Source organism: Pelodiscus sinensis, chromosome 2 (assembly GCF_052426305.1).
Source record: "Pelodiscus sinensis isolate ZL-2025 chromosome 2, ASM5242630v1, whole genome shotgun sequence".
NCBI lineage: Eukaryota > Metazoa > Chordata > Testudines > Trionychidae > Pelodiscus > Pelodiscus sinensis.
In genome coordinates, this window is record NC_143053.1 from 189,629,553 (window position 1) to 189,653,802 (window position 24,250).

Genomic DNA, 24,250 nt, shown 5'->3' on the forward strand with positions numbered 1-24,250 from the left:
GACTAGAAAAGAAATGTATGGGACAAGCTGTTTCCCCTCAGAGTGATTCCAGGGAGGGATGCTTTGGTGGAGCTAGACAGGTCTGTCATAACAGTGAGAGGAGATCGTTCTTTGTGAATCATAGAATGCCAGAACTGGAAGGGGACCTTGAGAGGCCATCCTGTCCAGCTCCCTGCACTTATGGCAGGACCAAGTACCATCTAGATGATCTCTGACAGATGTTTATCTGCTCTTAAATACCTACAATGATGGAGATTTAAATCCTTCCTAGGCCATTTATTCCAGTGCTTATCCACTTTGACTGTTATTAATTTTTCCCTGATGTCCTAAGTAAACCTCCCTCGCCACAATTTAAGTCCATTGTTTCTTGTCCTGTCATCAGAGGTTAAGGTGAATAATTTTTCTCACTTCTCCTTGTGACACCCTTTTAGCTACTTGAAAACTGCTATCAAGTCCCCTTTCAGTCTTCTCTTTTCCAAACTAAACAAAGCCAGTTATTTCAGTCTTCCCTCATGGGTCATGTTTCCTAGAACTTTATCATTTTATTTGCTCTTCTCTGGAGCCTTTCCATTTTCTCCACATCTTTCTTGGACACAATACTCCAGTTGAGGCCTCACCAGCACAGAGTAGAGCGGAAAAATTGTGTCTTGCTAACACTCCTGTTAATACATCCCCGAATTATATTTGCTTGTTTTGCATCAGTGTCATATAGTTGACTTGTATTTAGCTTGTGGTCCTCTATGACCCCTAGATCCCTTTCTGCAGTACTCCGTCCTGGACAATAGCTTCCCATTCTGGATTTGTGAAACTGATTGTTCCTCTGTAAATGGAGTACTTTGCACTTGTCCTTACTGAGCTGCAGTCTAATTACCCATTTCTCCAGTTTGTCCAGATCATTTTGAATTATAACCTTATTCTCCAAAAGCACTTGAAATTGGTGGCTCAATGTGTGTGATCCTTCTTGGAATTAAAGAAAAATATACATTTTTCCAGAACTAAAGATAATGAAGTATGCTAAAGATAATGAAGTACACAGTACAAGCAGTGGTGGGTGGGGAAAGGGCAGGTCCTTTATGATGAAATCTTCAACTTGCATACATTATCAAGTTTTACAAGACAAATACTCAGTCTTTTGCTGACCTCAGCTTTGGCTAGCAGGCCCTGAACATAGTGGTAATTCATGAGAGTGTAAGGGGAATGCTTTCTCTGTGTTGTTTTATTCCCTTCCTAGGAATTTTGTGTCTGCTGAGAAATCTTACATCACCCTGAAAGGATGGAGTATTAGTGGTTGGTTACCTGAACATTTTCTTTCATTTTCTTTTCTTTCCTCCTCTTTTCAAGAGAGGTCTGCAAATCTAGCCCTCCCTGAAATAAGTATATCTGTTTACCTTATGGCTAAACGTCTCTTGTTCATCTCACATTAAGTATTATTATCATTATTACAAAGTGCCCATGTAGGATGAGAAATGTATTTTGTTTATAGTTCAGAGATGATCGTTTCGGAAGTATCTTAAAACTAAAGAGGTCTCCACCAGGTACTAGAACTTAGCCTTCCAGTCAGCTGCAGACTGGTGATATCCAACATTGAGGATCATAGAATCATAGAGCTGGAAGAGACCTCAAGAGGTCATCAAGTCCAGTCCTCTGCCCAAGGCAGGACCAATCCCAATTAAATCACCCAGCCAGGGCTTTGTCAAGTGGAGACTTAAAAACCTCTAGGGGTGGAGATTCCACCACCTCCCTAGATAACCCACTCCAGTGCTTCACCACCCTCCTCGTGAAATGGATATTAGGAAAAACTAACCTAGACCGCTTCCACTGTAACTTGAGACCATTGCTCCTTGTTCTGCCATCTGTCACTACTGTGAACAGCCTTTCTCCATCCTCTTTGGAACCTCCCTTCACGAAGTTGAGGGATGTTATCAAATCTCCCCTCACGCTTCTCTTCTGCAGACTAAACAAACCCAAATCCCTCAGTCTCTCCTCATAGGTCATGTGCTCCAGCCCCCTAATCATTTTGGTCACCCTCCGCTGGACCCTCTCCAATGCGTCCACATTCTTTCTATAGTGGGTGGCCCAGAACTGGACACAATACTCCAGATGTGGCCTCACCGAAGCCGAATAAAGGGGAATAATCACTTGTCTGGATGTGATGGCAATGCTCCTCCTAATGCACCCTAATATGCCATTTGCCTTCTTGGCTACATGGACACACTATTGACTTATATCCAGCTTTTAATCTACTGTAATCCCCAGGTCCTTTTCTGCATACCTGCTACTTAGCCGTTCGGTCCCTAGCCTGTAACAATGCTTGGGATTCTTCCGTCCCAAGAGTGCAGGACTCTACACTTGTCCTTGTTGAATCTCATCAGATTTCTTTTGGCCCAATCCTCTAATCTGTCCAGGTCACTCTGGACCCTAACTCTGCCCTCCAGCATTTCTACCTCTCCCCCTAGCTTAGTGTCATCTGTGAACTTGCTAAAGGTGCAATTCATCCCCTCATCCAGGTCCTTAATAAAGATGACAAACAAAACCGGTCCAAGAACAGATCCTTGGGGCACTCTGCAAGAAACTGACCGCCAAACTGACATCGAGCTGTTGTCAGGCCCAACGGGTAGCGATCAGTCTAGCCAGCTTTCTGTCCATCGTACAGTCCATTTATCCAATCCATATTCCCTTAAGTTGCTGGCAAGAATATTGTGGGAGACTGTCTCAAAAGCTTTGCTACAGTCAAGTATATCATATCCACTGACTTTCCCATATCCACAGAGCCAATTACTTCATCATAGAAGCTAATCAGATTGGTCAGGCATGTGAATCCATGCTGACTATTCCTGATCCCTTTTCTCTCTTCCAAGTGCTTCAAAATGGATTCCTTGAAGATCCCCTCCATGATTTTTCCGGGGACTGATGTGAGGCTGACTGGTATTTAGTTCCCTGGATTGTCCTTCTTCCCTTTTTTAAGGATGGGCTCTACATTTGTCTTTTTCCAGTCATCCGGGATCTCTCCTGATCTCCACGAGTTTTCAAAGATGATGACCAAAGGCTCCGCAACGACATTTGCTAACTCCCTAAGTACCGTCGGAAGCATTAAATCTGGGGCTATGGATTTGTGTATGTTTAGCTTTTCTAAATAGTTCCTCACTTGTTCTTTCCCCACCAAGGGCTGTCCACTTCCTTCCCATACTGCGTTGCCTACTGCATTTGTCTGGGAGCTGACCTTGTCCATGAAGACACAGGCAAAGAAAGCATTGAGTACTTCAGCTTTTCCCACATCTTCTGGCACTATGTTACCTCCCTCCTTCAGTAAAGACCTCACACTCTCTCTGATGACCCTCTTATTGCTAACATGCCTGTAGAAACCTTTCTTGTTATCCTTCACATTCCTTGCTAGCTGCAATTCCAATTGCACTTTCGCCTTCCTGGTAAGTCCCCTGCATTCTTGAGCAATATATTGATACTCCTCCCTAGTCATCCGTCCAAGTTTCAAGTTCTTGTAAACTTCCTTTTTGTGTTTAAGCTCACCAAGGATGTCCCCTGTAAACCAATCTGGTTGCCTACCATATTTGCTTTTCTTGCTGCGCATCGGGTTGGTTTCTTCCTGTGCCTTTAATTTTAAAGCTGGCTTCTTTAAAATACTGCCAGCTGTCCTGGACTCCTTTCTCCTTGACGTAAGCATCCCAGGGAATCCTGCCGATCAGTTCTCTGAGGGAGTCAAAATCTGCTTTTCTGACGGCTAGAGTGTGTATTTTTCTACTGTCCTTTTTCCCTTTGGTCAGGATACTGAAATCTCCCATCTCATGGTCACTGCTTCCCAGGTGTCTCCCACCTTTACTTCCCCTGCTAGTTCCTCCCTGTTTGTGAGCAGCAGGTCAAGCTGCGCATGGCCTCTGGTCAGTTCCTTCAGCACTTGTACAAAGAAGTTACCCCCAACATTCTCCAAAAACTTCCTAGATTGTCTGTGTACTGCTGTATTGGTCTCCTAAGAGAAGTCAGGGTGATTAAAGTCCCCCATGAGAACCAGGGCCTGTGATCTGGGAGCTTCTTTCAGTTGTCCGAAGAAAGCCTCTTCTGCCTCATCCACCTGATCCGGCGATCTACAGCAGACACCAACCACAACATCTCCCCTGTTGCTTCCACCTCTAAACTTAACCCATAGACTCTCAACAGTTTTTTCTCCCTCTAATAAGTCTCTGTTATTCCAGTCAAATCATAGTTCTTCAACTGGGCTAGGGCTTCTAATTCTTCCTGTTTGTTTCCCAGGCTTCTTGCATTTGTGTACAAACATCTTAGCCAGTTGATCGCCCTACCTTCTCCATCTGAGTTGGGGTCCTCCTTTGTTGCTCATTCCTCATTGTGTTTCTTCTCTGTATTCAACTTCCTTACTTACCTCTGGGCTTTGGTCACCGTCCCCCAATGAACCTAGTTTAAAGCCCTCCTTACTAGATTTGCAAGCCTGCCTGCGAAGATGCTCTTACCTTTCTTGGTTAGGTGGATCCCATCTCTTCCTAACAATCCTTGTGCCCAGAACAGAGTCTTATGGTTGAAGAAATCAAAGCCCTCTCTCCGACACCACCTGCACAACCACCATTTACTTCCTCAATTCGACGATTCCTAATGGGACCTTTTCCTTCAACTGGAAGGGTGGACGAGAACACTACTTGCGCTTCAAATTCTTCGATCCTTCTTCCCAGCGGTACATAATCTGCTGTGACCCGCTCAAGGTCATTCTTGGCCGTATCGTTAGTTCCTACATGGAGAAGCAGGAAGGGGTAGCGATCCAAAGGTTTAATCACTTTCAAAAGACTCTCGGTCACATCCTGAATGCAAGTTCCCAGTAAGTAGCACACTTCTCGATATTGCAGGTCTGGATGGCAGATGGATGACTCAGTCCCTCTTAGGAGGGAGTCTCCGACCACCACCCCTCTTCTTCTTCTTTTGGGTGTGGTGGTCGTGGAACCCCCAATTCTAGGACAATGCATCCCATGCCTTCCGGTAGATAATGTTCCCTTATGATTTCTTCCCTGAGAGGTCCCTGCCACAGCATTCTCCACCACAGTGCCTGTGGAGAGAGCCTGAAAGCAGTTACTTACCTCTACATAAATGGGGGAGACCTGAATTGGCCGCCGCCTTCTAGAGGTTACATCCAGCCGGTTTTCTTCCTTGTCCTTTACTGCCCTGACTGGCTCTTCAGCCTGCTGTGTCTGCAGGATTAAATGCTGCCTTCTATCGAGGAAGTTTTCATCCTCTTTGATGGAACGTAGGGTCAATACTTGGGCCTCAAGTCCCCTAATTTTTTTTTCTTCAATGGTGTGCAGCTTGCACTTAGTGCAGATGAAATCCCTTCTTCCTGGAGGAATACAAACATCGCACATGCTGTGCAGGTAACAACAGCAGGCCTATCACTATCCAGACCTGCCTTCCTTCCTCAGATGTTATTCAGTGCCTCCTTGAAGGGCAGGAGTATAGCAAAAAGATGTTAAAGAATGGTGAGTGTGTATCTCACCCCCTTCTCACTCTCCTTCCCAACTCCCTGTTAGCAGTCCGTGGTTGCTGACTCACTCCTTTATAAAGCCCTGGACTGCCTGCTAACCCCTCCCCCTGATTAGAGCTCAGCCAATGAGCAGAGACTTTTAGATTTCAAACCCTAATAAGAAGCTCACAGCTTCCACTTGCCAGGCACAGCACACACTCCGTGGGAGGGGAAGAGGGAAGGCAAAGAGGGTGGGGGAACCCAAACAGCCAAACACAAGCTCAGAAAACAGCAAGAAACCCCCAAACACAAACACACACTACACGCAGCCACTTCCCTCAACGGTCCTGTATTAGCTTCCTCCTTCACCAGGAGAACTCCCTCTCCAAACTCCCTGTTAGCAGTCCTTGTTCAGAAGGCTCTGTGGACATACCTTCAGAGAAGGAAAAATTAAGTTAACTAGAGTATTGAAGTAGCTTATTTCTCCTCTCCCCCCTTTGTTTTCAGAAATATAACACAATTAAAACGCAGAGGAGCTACTGTTACAGGAAACCTGTATTTAGTTTTTGAACTGTTCCCATCTTCTTTTGATAAGAGATTTTCAACACTCCGTGTTTCCAGCTGTGATTGGAAGGATAACATTTTAATTGTTGCAAAGTGTTAATTGTTCAGTAGAAGAGTTAGCATCTAAATCCATTATTTTTCCCTTTAAGATACCCCATCCCAACGAGTGCAGTTTATTTTGGGTACTGAAGATGATGATGAAGAACATATTCCCCATGATCTCTTCACTGAAATGGATGAACTGTACTTCAGGGATGGGGAAGAATATGAATGGAAAGAAACTGCCAGGTAAAAACCAAACATGGATAATTCTGTTTTATGTAACCTTTTCCACTGATTTTGTTAGCTTTATCCTCAGAAATCAATTTTAGTTAGAATTTTCAAGGCAAGGAGCAGGGAATTTGCCTCCCAATTAATATTAAACACCAATAAAAGTTGAAAGTGATTCTCCGAGCCCCTTATTGAAAATGTGCTCCACATCTCTGAAGAAAATTTCTGAAGATCTTTATTGTTATTGTGCTGACTTCAGGAAATGAAATTTGTTAAAATGAAGCATTATAAATAATATAGGTGTATCTGACAGCGAGTAAAGATATTTTAGTTATGTAGTATTGTTTTTGCTGTATCAAAGTTAAAAAAGGAAGGAAGGGAAGTTATTGGTACTTTGAAATTTAATTTTCCCTCTTTGTGCATATGCCTTGTGACAGTCTTCTGTATATATCTTTAATGACATATTTACATACTGTCTTTTCTGTAGCACAGAGTTTAAGGTTTTCCTGGGCATGTGTGAATCTGGCATTTCCTAACTTTTGAGTGTTTGACTTTGCAGTTTAAGTAACTTCAACAGTTAATGTAACATTTATTAGTATGGTACCATAGATACACATAGTTGTGTTTAAACTATATATTGTCAACATGTTTCTGACTCCAAAACTGTACTATCTTTGTTGGATGGCTACAGATCATACAGCTAAAAGATTGTGTGGAATGTTCACTGTTGATTAAACCATGCTTGGTACCTGGGTAGAGGGGTGTTGGGATGGTTTCACAAGGTATTTAAGCATCTGGATTTAAGTGCTGTTAAAATCCACACAAGTCCTGCTCAGCTGCTGCTTAACCCTGTAAGTATCTCAACTCACTTGGCACCTAAATTTTCAGGGTGAAATTTCCTTATGTGCCTTTGTTTCCACATATGGATATCATACTGGTGCCGCATTCTAGGTGCCTGAGGGACTATCTCACACTTAACCTACAGCATGATCCATAAAGCAGAATATATAAGCATTCATTCCCTCATCTCTCTTCACTATGGTATCTGATCCAGAAGGTGTGCTCTGAGTGTGCCTACCACATTGTGCCCCATTCTGAATTCAGCTGGTGGTAGTACTTTCCCTATAGTGGTTAGCACAATGGTTAGAGAAGTCATCTGGGTTTTTGTAAGACCCTATTTACTAGACTATGGGGGATTTCAATGAGGGTCTCCCTCAGTCTCTCCTATTGAAGCAATTTCACTTTGTATAAATATTGAGTTTTTGGGCTAAAGAGAGAGATGAGAATGAATGACTCTATATTGTGATGATCAGGGCACCCATCTGGTAGCTGGAAGATCAGGGGTTCAGTTCCCTGCTCTGATTACTTACCCAAAAATGGAACAGTTTCAACAGGAGAGCTGGAGGGGGATCCACCTGAGAATGACCCCCAGCTCTGTGGCTGATGCACTGTCTTGAAAGATGGGAGATTCCTGTTCCTAAGCCAGAGGGAAAGAAAGGATTTGGAGGTTTTGAACCTGGGTCTCTCATGACTCAGGTGAGTGCTTCAACTATTTCCCATGGGCTACCTTAGGCAGCTTCCCATTGCCTCAAAGCAGTCTGGCTTTTATCAATGTTAAGCCCCTCTGCCTCTCCCTCCCAACTATTGTGTTGGGAGGTTACACTCTGAATTCAGGCAATGTGAATACCATTGTTGCTCTAGTTTATGTTATAGGTGCCAAGAATTTATGCACTGGGACATTCAGAGTAGTAACACCTAGATCTTTTTGTGGATCTGGGCCGGTGTTTAAAACATTAAGGAATTGCATGGAAAAAAAGCAGTGGCAAGTATGGGTGAGGGAGTGATAGTGGATGCATTAAAATAAACAGATTGAGCAAGGGGCTGAAAGGAGTTGTGGGTAGACATGATATAGGTGTAAATAGCTTTTGTTTTGCATCCTTTAGAAAGGACAGAGAATAAAAGTTTCTCCAGTTGCATACATATGCCATAATATAAATTTATATTTCAGGTGGCTAAAATTTGAAGAGGATGTAGAAGATGGTGGTGATCGATGGAGCAAACCTTATGTGGCAACTCTGTCTCTACACAGTCTCTTTGAACTGAGAAGCTGTATTCTAAATGGGACGGTCATGTTAGACATGAGAGCAAACACATTAGATGAGATAGCAGGTTGTAATACATTTTTTGAAAGGTTTACTCTTTACTAACTTACATAGTTGGACTTAAACACAAAAACAGTTTACATTTAATCTTTATATTATGTTTACAAGTTTTTTTTGTCTTAAGATTTGATTCTGAAAATTTCATTCACATGAGGATTCCCATTGGAGACTATTGATAAGGGCTGTAGGATCAAGCCTATAGCAACTAGACACGGATGGCTTGCCCATGGCAGCTGACTTGGGCTTGCGAGATTTGAACTTCAGGGCTGTTAGATTTCTGTGTAGACTTCCAGTTTCAGGTTGGAGCTTGAGCTTTGGGACCCTCTCACCTCAGAGGGTCCCAGAGCCTATGCTCCAGTCCAAGCCTGAAAGTCTACACAAAAATGAAACAGCTAAGCAGTCTGAGACCCGAACCTCTAAGTCTTCTAGCCACAAGCCAGTCATGGGCTTTCCTTTGCAGTATATACCCTAAGTTGTCTTTTAATCTTTGTTTTAACAATAGTTTCTACATCTTCTCTACTGGAAAAGTGTAAACATTATTCTGGATACTTGAGGGATAATTTGCACAGTACTGTGCTATAAACTATTAAGCACTATTCAGCTGATGTTGGCTATTGCTATTAGTGCAGTTTATTGTTGCACAGCTTGATTTACATTTTTGCTTTATGAATGGTAAAGAGGTGAGCTAAAATAAGTTTATTTAACTTAGCATGTTGAATGTTTTCAGTGGTCTCTAATTTTAAGTAGGTAAAAGCAGCTTTGAAAACTTATGGATGTAAGTTTTTTTGTATATATCTATTAGACTAGCAAATGGCTTTTATTTTAAGATACTTTGGGCTAACTTCATTCCATTTTCTTGGTATTTGTGATTTCACTGAATGATGCATTCTTCTGAGTCATAGCAGACCTATTGCTAACCCAGCATGATCACGGGGTACCAAAAGAAGGAGGGACAAAAGTTTTCAATAGAATTCTCAATCTCCTACATGACTTGAGTGCTTTTGAAAATTTTACTCCTTAGTTCTTTATATTCAGCTCTTTTCTTAGCTTTAGTGGGAGCATTTAGTACGCTTGAAGTAAACAAGCAGATTTTCTCTGATTATATTTCTCAGTGATGTTAGTGCAAAAGAAATGTAGTTACTTTCCAAGTCATCTTATATATTTGGAATATTTAAAAAAGTCGGTAAATACAGGAAGAAACTGATCTAGAAGATACTGAAAGACATGCATAATACTATCAATATTTGGACACACAGGTCTATCTATGTTCCAGTGCAGGGACTCAGTGACTGAATAACAGTCTTTGTCTTGTTTTAGAGTAGTTGTGTTAGTCTATTTCAGCAAAAACAACAAGGAGTCCTAATTTATTTTGGCATAAGCTTATAAGCTTTCTTGGGCTAGAGCCCGCTTTGCCAGATGTATGAAGTTTCCACTTCATGATATATTTTAACTAATTAACAATAACTTACTTATTTCTATACAGCTTAGATTTTAAAAATGTGTAGTTTGCAAAGAATACAGTTAGTGATCCAGAGAAGCATTTGCTCAAAGTGTATAGATTTGAACTGTTAGCCCACGATATTCGTGCCTATACATTTTCAGTGGAATCATTATCAAATAAAATAGACTTGAAGATTCTACATGAATTAGTTTCACTGTTTATTTTCAGATATGAATTCATGTGATGATGTTGGGTATGCATATATTTAGCTTTGAGTTAATTTTAGTTTCTTTTTCATGATAGATATGGTATTGGACAACATGATTGCTTCTGGTCAGCTGGATGAGTCCATTAGAGAGCATGTCAGAGAAGCTCTCCTCAAGAGACACCATCACCAGAACGAGAAGAAATTCAGCAGTCGGATCCCTCTGGTTCGGTCCTTTGCAGATATAGGCAAGAAATATTCTGACCCTCACTTGCTTGAGCGAAATGGTGAGATAAGTTGTAGCATCCAATTTATTCTAACTTGTAACAAAAAATACATTAACATGGGAGTGGTGGGCGAAGGCAGCAGATAAGTGGACACGTTTTCTGAGTCCTCCTTGGTATGTAAAAGTTGTGTGGTGGCTCTTTTGCAGAGTTTGGACGGTACCTATATTTTGCATGTGTAAAGTCTTGTTTTGCTTCTTATAACCTGCAAGATGTCTTGACTTACTGTCTTCATTTAAACTATAGTATAGTTTAGTTGTCTCTTATCAATAAGGCCGCAGTTTAGTCAAAGGTGTTCATAGTATGAGTGATGGACATGTCATGAGCCATCAATAAAAATATACAACCTGTGACATGTCCATGACTTATATTATAAACCCCCGACTAAATTTTGAGGTGATCACTGCTGAGGGCCACTGCTGCTCAGGGAAAGGGGGGCAGGGCCAGTGGCTCTGGCTGATAGATGCTGCCAAGCAGTAGCTATTTTGGCCATCCTGGAACCATAGCTCGGGCAGTCCTTAGGATCAGTTACACTGGCTGCTCCTTGGACAGTTCCCGGGCTATCCAAGCGGTGGCTGGTACAACAGGCAATGGGGTCACCCAAGCAGAGCTGGTATGGCTGTCCCTGAGGCCACTTGAACTTAGGGTCTGGGGTTAGCCACACTGGCCACTGTAGAAGTTACAGAGGTTGTGGAAAGTCACAGAATCTGTGACTTATGTGGCCACTGACAGAAATGGAATTCTAGTTAAGATGTATAAATAGCATTTTCTCTACTTCAGCAATATATTCAGTTGGTCCTAATACTTTGACAGGATATATTTGGAAGGTTTAAAGTCACCTTATGACCTCACCCAGGCAAAACTTCATGTGCATTCAGGAGAATGGTGATCAGATCACAGCTTCTGATTCCGTATTTTTATATTTGAGACCTGTTTAATCATGGTGCTCTTAATGAGCAGTAGAATGTAGGGATGTATGTGACTAGTCAATTATCCGATAGGCAGCTTAAAAGCCAGTTTCCCCCAGCACTGTCTCTGTTGGCAGGGCCAGAGGGGGGCAGGAGCACAGCAGGGAACTGGTGGTGCTTCTGTCTTTGAAATGTAGCAAGAGCAGAGCTCTTGCTTCATTTCATAAGCAGAAATGCTGTGGGAGCACGGGGTGACGGAGGGACTCAAGCAGTCCCAAGCTGGCCCCGTGCTCCCTGTTTTTGAAATGTCCTCCAGTCCCTGGCTGGCCCCATGCTCCCCACATGCTTTGTTTTTGAAATGCACATTTCAAGAACAGGAAGCACAGGGTAAGCGGGGTCCCATGCTCCCTGCAGCACTTCTGCCTTTAAAATTTAGCAAGAGCTGGCAGGGCTCTTGCTAAGTTTCAAAGGCAGAGGTGCCCTTATCGACTAATCTAATAGTCGATGCACATTGCATCAACTATTTGATTAGTTGATCTAAATTTAACATCCTTAGTGGAGCTTTAATTTTTATTTTAATTATGTTCATATTACTTGAGTTTTGCTTTTGTATAATTGTCCAAAAAGAGTTTATTTTTAATTAAAAATAATCAACTACCTCTAGCTAAGGTTTGTTTGATAGAGTAGAACCTAGACAAAAAACAGCTTCACAGGATGTCTCCTGTCTCTTGTTAATTTCTGACAAAACTCTGGCATCCTGATGCTTTTCTTCCAGGTGTTCAATTTCTACATTCCAACATTACCATTCCAGGACAGCCTGTCTTACCTTTTATTCTTCCTTTGTGGCCTCTGCCTTTCTCCTAGGCCATCTTCTGTTTTGGATTTCCAATAGCATGCGCCACAACATTTACTAGTTGACTTGAGAACTTTGTCCTCATAAGGACTGAAATATTGAGACAATTACTGAGCCTAACTGTCTCTCTTAAAAATGAAGTATTTGGATTCTTGACCATTCTGGTGCAAGATGTGTTATGCCTGCTGCCTTGGAACATATTTTCTTGAGTTGTTCTAAGTACTGATGTGTGCTGTGTTGGATTTGTGTCATAGAGCTCTTCTGGGTAGTTTCCTAATGTATACTGGGGATTGGAAAAACTGGACAGTATCTGAAGTCAGCACATACTGGAAACAATTTCTTGCTAACGTGTTTCAGACTTCTTACTTTCTAAAAGGAAGAAAACAGTCCTAAACTTTGAACCGATAGTGCAGACTTCAGTTGCAATGAATGTGACTGATGCTTTGTTCAGTATGTATATTGAAACTTGCTAGAAAACTGCACGGATACAAGTCTAAGTAACATATGCCAAATCTATACATGTAGATCCCGAGAAAACAGTGCTTCAGAGAATATGATATGCATGTAAGATATTTTCCTGGTCCTGAAAAAAAAATGTTGTTGAATTTTAGGTTATAGATTACATTGGATTCTGAATACTGCTCTTCCTTCCCTCATTCCCCCCAAAAAGATTTTAGGATTGTTCAGTATGTGCATGTGATAATACTGAATGAGTATCAGGTTTTTTTGGTCCCTGCGTCATAATATAAGAGCTAGATGTTCACCTTCAGGTCCTTAGCAGAATTCATCATTGCTTTGAGATGGGGCACCACTCATTGTGTATGTACTCATGCACATTTGGGAGTTGCAGTCTTCTCTAGAAACCCCCTCTTCCCATGGAAAATGGTGGGGTAAAGATAGAGTACTGTTTGGAATCTTTTTCTCTGGTAGGGAATAACAAACATCCATTTGACTCTATTCTCCATTTTAGAATAGAGGGGAAATGAGGATAAAGAGAGACTGCATTGTGTGCCAGAGGTGAGAAACCAGAGATTAAGTAGATGAATAGGATTGTAATGAGAGAGACAGAGGAGTATAGTTTAGTTTAACACTTGTATATTTCACCATAACACAAAGAGGAAATAATTTGATCTAGATGATAATACTGCTGGGGGAATTCTGCACACTTGCGCTATGTGGAACTTGTGCAGAATTAATGTTCTGCACAGAAATTACCCTCCCTCCCCACCAAAATGGACTGTAGCAGGCTGCCTTCAGGTTAGATTTAGTAGGTTATTTTTAACCTGGAAACCTGATGTCTGCCTTTTTCCTTGACTAAGTTTTACTGAAATATCAATAACAATTTCCTTCCTCCCCTTTATTGGCTTTTGTATAGCACTTTCCATAGAGAGGCATTGAGCTATAGGGAAGTAAAGTGAGTTGCAGAAGCTCTCTCAGCAGTCTAAGTAATCATATTCAGTTTGTGGTACAAATTCTTCCAGGTCTCCTAAGCTGACATTATCACAGTAGCATTATGTCTTAGCTTGGCAAAAAAATCTTCCAGTACAGACACATATAACTTGATTTTTTTCCTTTTTAACATCTAATGAAATAACTGTTTTAGATGTCAATATTTTGTAATAATATGCTAAATTCTTATTGGTCCTATTTAAAGCAGTTACTGCCCATATCCTTTTCTCTAAATCCCCGTTATGTGCTACTTGATACTTGTGAGTAAGATATATACTGACTTTTCTAATATCTAAAACATCTGATTTACTCTTATATCTTAACTCTTATCTCACCTGCATGAATGTGACACTTTGCCTTTAAAAGATTGCAGTTTACTGTGTAAATTGTACATGTATAATTTGTCTTCTTAAAAGCTTGTTCCTTTTCTGTAAACTTCATTGTGTTTCATTTATTTATTTTATCTCAGGGGAAGGCCTTTCAGCCTCCCACCACTCTTTGCGAACAGGTCTCTCTGCCTCAAATATGTCCCTGAAAGGAGAAAAACGTTTGTCCCTTCTTCTCCATTACCTTCTTCCTTCTTCAAGAGCTGGAACCCCGGCTGACTCAAGGTGTACAACCCCACTGCCTACCCCTCAAAACACTCCACCCTCCAGTCCTAGCAGCGGCCGCCTGGCAACCACAAGTTCCCAGCCGAGTCAGCTTCAGGGCAAGGAACTGCTAGTGTCTCCTGCCAGTGATGATATTCCCACAGTAATAATCCATCCACCTGAGGAGGACTTAGAAGTTCAGGAAAAGGAAACAGAGGATAATATTGACATACCAGGCAATTATCCAAATTTAAACTGTCCATGTGTGTGGTGCTCTCTCAATCTTGATCACTTGCATTGCAATGTTGAGCACATAGCTTGAGCATAAATAAGTATTATTTACAACTGTTACCTCTGTCTGCATGTTTTATTTCTTCTGAAGTGTGATTGTTTATTATTCAACATAATCTATTACTAAGTTGTTTACTCTTAAAAAAAATTAGCACAAACGTTGAAGTTCACCTATTTATAATTGCATTTTAACTCCTTGAGGCAATGAGAAATATAATTTTTCGTACTTACCTTTTTTGTGTGATTATAATATATTTTTGTTTTATAAATAAGCAACTTTTAAATAAAACTGTCTGTTAAATAGGCGAATGTCAAAAATGGTGGCCTTTTCCTTTCTCTCACCTTGAATCAATGTAAATGAAGATGTTAACATTAGTCCTTAAATGTGGCTTGTGATTTAAAGACATGGGACATGCTCTGAAGAATTTATAGTCTAACTCAGACATGTTACAATATGTGGATAGAAATGAGAGAAGGTTGGTGATGGGAAGAAACAAGGGTTACAGTTACAGAGTTAGAATAGTAATTTAGTATTTTTTGTCATGATGGATTTGGACTTTACTTGCTTTCTCTTAGAATATAAAAATCATTTAAAGTCTAAAAATCTCAAAACTGTTATGAACAGAAGATAATATATCTTAAAACTGGCATATCCAGCATTTCTAAAATTAGTGTCAGTGAATTTTTCCAGTGGTGCATTATCACTGTATCAAATGCTTAATGATTGTTGAGTAGACAGGAGTAGTAGTATTTTATAATCTTTTTTTAAATATGTGGAGTACTATAAATTAGCTTAAGGAAACCAAGTAGCAGTTGTTGCAGATCATTTTGTAGTGTTGATTTGTGAAACACAAGGCTGCTTATCTCTTGTAAAAAGCAGAATACATATGACAACACTATATATAACAGACATTTTCAGAGAAATATTTTTCTAATATGTTAATTAAGCATTCATTTTTTATCCATAGTCCTGTATTTTGTTTCATTTTTTATCCCAGAAACTGATACATATCATTTGATTTTTTTTTGTCATTTAATATCATTAGCACCGATTGGAGGCAGAAGATTTTGGCATATCTAGTTAACTCTTGTAACTTGTAGAGGTCATTTTTCTCTTTGCCTCCAGTTTTTTCTTTGAAAATGACAGAATGCCTTTCTAGGAAGAACAGAAACATTTCACTGCTTCTTCTAGCCATTCTGGAACTGATCTTCATTTTGTGTGGATTTGGGCTGCTGCTGTTCTAATATTTGGCTAGGCACAATCTTCTTGGTGTTCTTCCTCATTATTTAGTAAGAAGAATTGGGAGACAGATATGACCATCCAACCAGACTGTCCCCAATCCAGTAGAAGCCCTTTGTCTCTGGGCATCTTGAAAACATACTTTCTTCACACCATTTATTATTGTATAGACCTCTGTCATGTCCCTCCCCCCCCCCCCATTAGTCTCGTATTCTGAGAACAATCCCATCCTTTTTCACTACTCCTCATAAGGAATCTGTTCCATGGCCCTAATTATTTTTGTTACCCGTCTCTGCACTTTTTTCAGTTCTGGTATATTTTTGTTGAGAGATGACCACATCTGCGTATAGTATTCAAGATGTGGGCATACCATGGATTGTATAATGGGGTTATATTTTTCTGTCTTATTATCTATCCCTTTTCCTAATGGTTCCTAAGGTTCTGTTAACTTTTTAACTGCTGTTTCTCACTGAGCAGCTGCCTTCAGAGAACTATCCACAGTGACCCCAATATCTTTCTTGACTGGTAACAGCTAATTTAGATGCATCACTTTCTATGTATAGCTGGGATTTTTTTCCAATGTGTATTATTTTCCATTTTCCAATATTGAATTTTATCTGCCTTTTTGTTTCCCTAAGCAAGTTTTTGTGTGATTTTTTTGTAACTCTTTGCAATCAGCTTTGAACTTAACTATCTTGAATAAACTTTTATCATTTGCAGACTTTGCCACCTCACTGTTTATCCCTTTTCCCAGATCATTTACTGATCTGTTGAACAGAATAGGTTTCAGTACAGATCCTCAGTGGAATGTGCTATTTGCCTCTCTTCATTCTTAACATTGACCATTTATTCTTACTCTTTGTTGTCTGTCCTTTAACCAGCTGCTTATTCATGAGAACCTTCTTTCTTATCCCATTACTGATAACTTTGCTTAAGAACCTGTGGCGAGGGACCTAGTCAAAGGCTTTCTGAAATCAAAGTACACTATATGCATAGGATCACACTTGTCCAGTGTTTCTTGACCCCGTAAAAGAATTTTGGGAACTTGGTAAGACACGATTTCTCTCTTATAAAAAAGATTGTGCTGATTTCCCCAACAAGTAGCATTTATCTATGTCTCTAATAATATAGTTTCAGCTAATTGGTCTTGTACTGAAATTATGCTTACTGCACATAATACTGCCAGGATCACATCTGGAGTATTTTTTTTTAAAAAGGTGGTGTTAGGTATACTAAGTCATGTGGTACAGAGGCTGATTGAAGCAATAGGTTATGTATACACTTAGTAGTTGAGAAATTTCATATTGGATAGCCTTCAGAACTCTTGGGTGAGTACCGTCTGGTCCTGGTGACTAGAATTGGAGCCCATTCCACCGAGGAAGGGCATGGAAGTGCAGATTTTCTATTTAGAGACATGAAAAAATGCAACCTTTTTGGCTATTACATGCCCCTTATAAGCTCTATGGATCATATACCTTCTTTGGACCAGTCTTTAAGAGATATACCCTGAGGTAGTTCTAATGTCTGATATTTTGTTTTTCTATCCAGTGTCCAGACGTTCAGTATATATGGGATTGCTAAAAGGAGTCCAAATAGTGAGAGCTGGTATAGAAATGATTTTTTTTCATATCCGTTTGTTTGTAGCCCAGATATTAGATCCAAACCCTATCACAAAATGCTACAGTTAACTTCTTAAAATTTTGATGTTTAGCTTTACAATTTTTTTTGTAAAATTAGGGTTTTTCATATGAAAAGGCAATTCATATGTTTCAGAAATGTACATGCTATTGAGTATTGAAATGCACAGTTTGGGAACAGAAATAGCCATAATAAGTGCCAAAATCATCATCTTTTGCTCTTCTGCCAACTATGGTGGTAAAAAAGAGGAATGCAAACTTTTTATGAATGGCTGTTGATAGCAAAAATAAGTGAACAAACACATATTTGTATTTTTTTCTGAGGCTTTGAAGATTTTTTTGTTCTATATTCATTTTATTTTTAATTTCATTAATTGATAGAAACATAAATGGTAACACTTTTAAATTTAGAATAGCTTTGCTCTGCATTTCCATAGCAGCCAATAATTTATTAAAATTGTAATAAAGTAGAAACCTACCCATTGGAAGTACCTTACTTATCTATACCAGGAATCCCCTTCCACCAAATGGAATTGATGCATCTGCTTTTCATGATGCCATCAAGAAAGTGGCTAGGTATGCTCAATGTTTCCCTCAATATTCCAGCTTAGAGATAAAATAAGTTTTTCTTTGTCTGACAGCCTGGAAAACAAAGGACACGTGCTTTCTATGCCAGGGAGTAGTTACTGGGCTAGAGCTAACAGATTCAGGACAAGAAAGAAAAGAATTGTTCCCTCACAAATGGAGTTTGCTTTCTCCTATGCACTAATTCTGTTGACAATTTAAAGTAGGAGAGTAACCTGCTACTTTCTCAATGCAATTTTGGAGAAGCATTATCAAAAAGGTTTTTTACTCAGCTTTTTCAGTTGTCTCTTTGTAGAATGCCAGATGGCTGGATAGAGTGTATGTTGATATATCAGTATCTATACCTGTAGATATATAATGTATACAGTTTTCAGTGTGTCATATACATCATAGCTCTGCCTCTTCAGACTTATTTCAGACTTATAGCCATTGATTTACTTTTCCCCAGTGCTTTTATAAAGTTAAAAAGTCTTGGAGGAGTAGCAGTGTTAGTCTGTAACTTTAAATACAATTCATAGTCCTGTGGCGCCTTAGAGACAAAAAAAAATATATATACAGGCAGTCCCCGGGTTACATGGATCCGACTTACATCGGATCCCTACTTACAAACGGTGTGAGGCAACCCCGCACTAGCTGCTTCCCCCAGCAGACCAGGGAGACGCGAAGCTAGCACCCGCCCCCCCCCCAGCAGACCAGGGAGACGCGGAGCGGCTTTTCTCAGCAGACACCTCAGCTTGAGAATAAAGGACTGAGGGAAGTGAGGTGTGGGAGAATAAAACTGATCTCTGGAGAAATGTTTGGCTAGAGTTTTCCCTACAATATGTACCAGTTCCGACTTACATACAGATTCAACTTAAGAACAAACCTACAGTCCCTATCTTGTATGTAACCCGGGGACTGCCTGTATATATGACTTGAGTTCATCTCATCTGAAGAAGTAGGTTTTGCCCATGAAAGCTTCTGATACTATATCTATATTTTTGTTAGTCTCTAAGGTGCTATAGGACTACTCATTGTTTATAAACTTAAATGACAATCTGACATTAAAACAAAATCACAGTAAGGATTCCCTTTACCTATTGGGAATCTTGCCTGAGCAAGGAGTGACCACTGATATCTTTAAGGGTATGTCTACACTTTCACCCTCTTTCGAGAGAGGGATGCAAATGAAGACATTCGAAATTGCAAATGAAGCTGGGATTTAAATACCCTGAACTTCATTTGCATATTTACATTTTGGCGGTGTTTTGAAATAGCGCTATTTCGAAATAACAGATGCTGTTAACACACGGTTATTTCGAGAGAAAACCCTTCTCGAAATAACCCTTATTCCTCATACAATGAGGTTTACTAATTATTTCGAGAGAAGGGTTTTCTCTCAAAATAACCGCGTCTTAACAGCGTCTGTTATTTCGAAATAGCGCCATAACATGAACATGCAAATAAAGCACGGTATATTGAAATCCCAGCTTCACTTGCAATGTCAAATGTCTGCATTTGCATCCCTCTCTCAAAAGAGGGTGCAAGTGTAGACATACCCTAAGTGAGCAATTTAAATAATGAAACAAAGGGAAGTCAACAATAAACATAGTGAAGAACTAAGCTTTAGCTTTGAGTTATTTCCTTTATTTAAAGAGAATAAAGATGAGTAGCTGGAAGGGGGTACCTGATGCATTAAGGAAGTTAGTTGAGTTGATCTCATCTTATCAAAAGTCAGAAATAGGATCCAGAACTCAGAAAATATGCAGTCAGCTACCACAGATATCACCCTTTGAGATGGGGCTAGCTACAAAGCTTACACACATAATTACAGTTCAGTAAATGTCTACCAAGAGGATCATATTTGTGGCATGAAAGAAAGGACTGTTTTTTTTCTATCATGATTTCTTCTAGAGTCCTTTTGAATTGGAAATATAATAGAACCTCAGAAGCGAATAGTTGATTACTCAACTACCCAATAAGCATAAGCTTATCAGGTAGTCAAGTGGAGTACTCTACTCTTTGCACCCCCACCACCTTTGTATGAGAGGCAGCAAAGGGGGAACAGGAGCTGGTGTTGGGGGGAAGCTGGCTTAAAAGCTGGCTCACCCCAGCACTGTCTCTGTAGTGCCACCTGCACCACCCCTCTTTCCCCCACACCCCGCTGCGCTGTCTCTACCAGAGTCAGCAGAGGGTTAGGGATAAGGATAGAGGTGCGCTCGCTATCCCACTGCGTCTCTCCTTTTGAAATGTACAAGAGCTGTCTACGGCTCTTGTACGTTTCAAATAGAGACACACAGCAGCAGGGATGTCTCTATTTCCCCTGCCTTCTGCGGAGACAGTGCAGGGGGGAGCCAGCTTTTAAGCCTGCTTCCCCCTTGCTGCTGCTCTGGTAGAGGCAGCAAGGGTGGGGTAAGCAGCTAATTGAATGACCACTTGACTATCCAATAAGTTGATGCTTATTGGACCATCAGCTAGTAGCTTACATCCCTTTCGCAAACAGGGGCTGCTGGACCTGGTGTGAGTTGGGACCAAGCAGTTCCAGTTTGCGCCGGCTCCGGGACTGCTGCACCTCTGCATTTTAAAGGTAGTAAGAGCCTGAAGTCCTGTCTCAAGGTGGCTCTGGGAGCTAGCCCTACTGCAGCTGTACAGAGAGGTCCTTATTGACTAATCGTGTAGTTGATATAAATTGTATCGACTACCTGCTTAGCCAAATAACCACAATTTAACATCCTTACTCAGAATTACAAACACCAGAGTAACAAACTAACCAATCAAATACACACTTCGTTTGAAGCTGGAAATACATCATCAGGCAGCAGGACAGGCCCCAGCTCCCTTTTCTCCCCCCCCCCCCAAAAAAAAGGCAAATAAGTACAGGACTGTATTTTAATTTTTTTTTAAAGCAACATTTTTCTTCTGCACAGTAAAATGTCAAAGCTATATGAAGTCAGTGTGCAGCTGTAAATTGTTGGAAGAACAACCATAAAGTTTTGTGTAGAGTTGCATATGTTTTGATTTTACTAGTAACCTCCCTTTCCAAGGTGTTAGTAACTTTGAGGTTCCACTGTGTGCAAAATATAAATTAAACTTCAGAGAAATACTTGGTTCTAGGCAAATAGTTTGGGATATTTTAGCCCTAGCTATCTTTTTTAAATAAAGGAAAATTTATGTAGCTGTGCTGAAGGACTCTTTTTGGTATTGAGCTTGTGATATAGTTTGTGAAGATAGCATAATTTCAATTATGTAGCTTAAGCCAAAGAAGCTAATTTATATTTAAGTATTTTTGAGCATTGGTTGATTTAAAACCAGCAGGAAAAACTTCAAAAATTTATGGAAATGCATCCATTTTTGTTATGAGTTTAGAAAGTTGAAATCTTTCTGATTGTTAGAATTTTTAAATTTAGTTTGCATCTATTCTTTTAGTAGGATCACGACAAAGCAAAAGCTAATAATCCTTTGACTTAGAAATTCTTATCCCCATTCAATATTAGCATTAAGACTTCCTGAACTTAGGCTGAAAACAGTTTGAGAAATTCTGACTTCCCTCATAAAAGATCAATATTATCCTAATGCTAAGACTGAGAAATGGGTGAAAGGGCAATTTACAGTTACTGTTTTTGTATGGGTCTCAATGGATCATATTTAGGGTACCAGTTCTACAAACTTGGGAAGGCTGTAACCAACTAACTTCTGTCTAGATAGGAAAAGGGAGTGTGACCTGTGAGATTATTTCCCTATCTTCCTCCTCCTATTTTAACCATCCTCACATTTAGATATTAATTCATCTCTTGTTGTGAGTAATCTGCATTAGGGCATTGATGGGATAGTTGGAATCCAGATGTAAAATGACACACAATTGCACATCTTTCACAATTTACACTTGTGTATTTTTACATTATTGTTCCAACAAGCAAAAAGGTGAAGAGGGACTGAATGTGGCCTTCTTGCATTTATCTGAACATGTTTTGTTTTGTCCCTCCTATATACGATGATGTAGACTTTCTATTTTTTACATGTAGTAGTTTTATTCCATCTCTGTTTGCTTTATAAACTCTTCCTAAACATTAAGAATTTTTTCTTAATAAATGTTGTATTGCCTATTTATGGATTGGATTGATGGGCCAATGGGTTTCTCCTTTTTGGTGAATAATATACACTTCAGAGCAAATGGACGAATGTGATTTGTGCCATTTTAACTGATATTGACATAATAGTCTATTGCTAGCACAGTATAGACTTTGCAAAGAAAATTAAAGCCTATTTAATATAATTGATTTTATTTTATTAGAATGTCTTAAATGCTTATAAAATAAAAGAATTGGAATTGCGTTCTTACCTCTAAAGGATGATTGAACTTTTGGTTTTGAATCTTCTTTGGTATAGTTATATAGGATTAGAAAGAGTCTAGCATAGTCAGGGCAATGTATACTTTAATTTGTGTTGTAAGATGGTTGAGTTAAAGCCTAGAGGGAAGGTTGACTTTTAACTCATTCAGTTTAGCATGTGAAAATACATGTTGCTGTGTCTATACTAGATTCTTTCAAACATGTTAGAATGCATTCACTAACAGTTTAAACTTAAATCTTTGTCTAGTCAGGGCCATATACTAAATAAGGTAAACTGCTTCAAATCAGGTTAAGCGTCACAGATGCAAATGATCATTTACATCCATGTATCCTATCGGCAACAGAGAGTTACACTAGATTGGCTGACCACTAGTGTCTTAATCCTCATATGGTCAAAGCCTGAATTTCATTTTTAAAAATCAAAATCTCAACTTACAGATAATGTGCTAAAATGTGTGGTGGTTGCGTTTTTCTTTTTGTTTGTAATTCTAGGACTTTCAAATGTCTGAGGCACTTCTATCATGTAAGTTCTATTCACAAAGCATTGGTGATTAGAATTAAAATTTGTACATTTTGTCCTTTCCAAAAAGTCACTCTTTGTTTTCTTTTCTTGTCTCTTGCAAATGGCCACCATTTAGGCAACATCTGATTTTTAATCATTTAAAACAATTTTTAAAAATTATTTTCCAAAATAAAGTAACTTTTTTATGTTGAGTATGTGCTACTAATATGGAGCACTTTCATTTATTAACTTGCACATTTGCTTTTAGCAAGCTGCCACATTGAGTTCTTGCATTGTGTGTGTCTTGTTTAGTCCATTGTCTGTGAACTACATTTTGAAAGTGTGCATTTTGTTTAAATCTAGGTCTTCTAGCATCTCCACAATCAGCACCTGGAAATTTGGAAGTTGCAAAAAGTGGAGATGTTAAAGGTAATGGAACAGGAGGAAGCAGAGAAAACAGTACTGTTGATTTCAGTAAGGTAAATAACATTACATATTTTCTGTACATAATTAGTAAGTAGGGCTATGTAACTGAGTGTGATAGCTAAACTGATTGCTATTTCTACCTTAATTGGGGTTAAGTGCAACATATAGAATGCAGTATAGATGAAAATGAATTAGCCATTAAATATTTTGGTAACTTTTGCCCTGTGTCTGGACTTCCTATTTTACCACTTCAATTGTGCAGTATTTCATGTAACTTGACATATGCCACTGTATTTGCTGATTGAGTGATACATAATATTTTCAGGCCTGATACACAGCAAATGTTTTTACAAAACGTAAGTGTTGTGGGTGTTTTTGCATAAAATGACTTAAGTTTTGTGACTTTGTTTTTCTTAAGAAACTTAAGACTCCTTTTTCAGAAAAAGGGCTTTTACGCATTTGTTCTGTAAAAGCCATGGAAATCTTAAAGGTAAAGAGCATCAGTTGTGTTACTTCTGGAAGCAAACATGGTATACTGCTGTTAACCTCTCCTATCTTCTGTAATTTAAATATTTTGAGTTCTAAGAACCACTGTGGCTCTTAATGCAAATTTCAGCTATCTAGTGTAATCTATACAGTAAAAAATTATATTAAATTATTGTGCTGAAACAAATCTCATTTAGATAATAGTTCTCAACAAATCATGGCAGGTACCATTTATTTCTCCTACTCTGTCACAGTTTTTATATTTTTGCTTGGCCTGTCCTTCTGTACACTGCCTTGTCTCCTGTTGAGCAGGAGTCAGCCTCATGGCACTGTAGTTGTGGCACACTTGGTGTGGGATTCAAGAGGCCAGCTGTAAGTTTTCTAGATAACAATGTTACTAGTGTTAGTTTCTGGTGCTTTTTGTGTATCTGTTTGTAAACAAGGAGTTCATGTGCTGTATAGTTTTGTAACATTTCTCTTTAATTATATGCAGAAAAGTGTCTTTATTTTATTTCAGCTGTTTATTTTTTGTGAATGAAAATATTAGCTATTCATT

The 24,250-nt window shown here is 39.4% G+C and overlaps 1 protein-coding gene across 10 annotated transcripts in view; it reads left to right on the forward strand.

Moving 5' to 3' along the window:
* Positions 1-24,250, forward strand: part of SLC4A7 (solute carrier family 4 member 7) — a 203,775-nt gene that overhangs the window by 129,963 nt on the left and 49,562 nt on the right. For 6 of the 10 annotated variants that reach the window (XM_075921993.2, XM_075921992.2, XM_075921990.2 and 3 more), the window contains 5 exons: positions 6,187-6,325; positions 8,316-8,476; positions 10,214-10,402; positions 14,079-14,435; positions 23,146-23,261. In XM_075921993.2, the coding sequence (XP_075778108.1) occupies positions 6,187-6,325; positions 8,316-8,476; positions 10,214-10,402; positions 14,079-14,435; positions 23,146-23,261 (962 nt within the window). The remainder of the gene's footprint in view (positions 1-6,186; positions 6,326-8,315; positions 8,477-10,213; positions 10,403-14,078; positions 14,436-23,145; positions 23,262-24,250) is intronic. The other 4 variants (XM_075921994.2, XM_075921991.2, XM_075921999.2 and 1 more) reach the window with 2 other exon arrangements.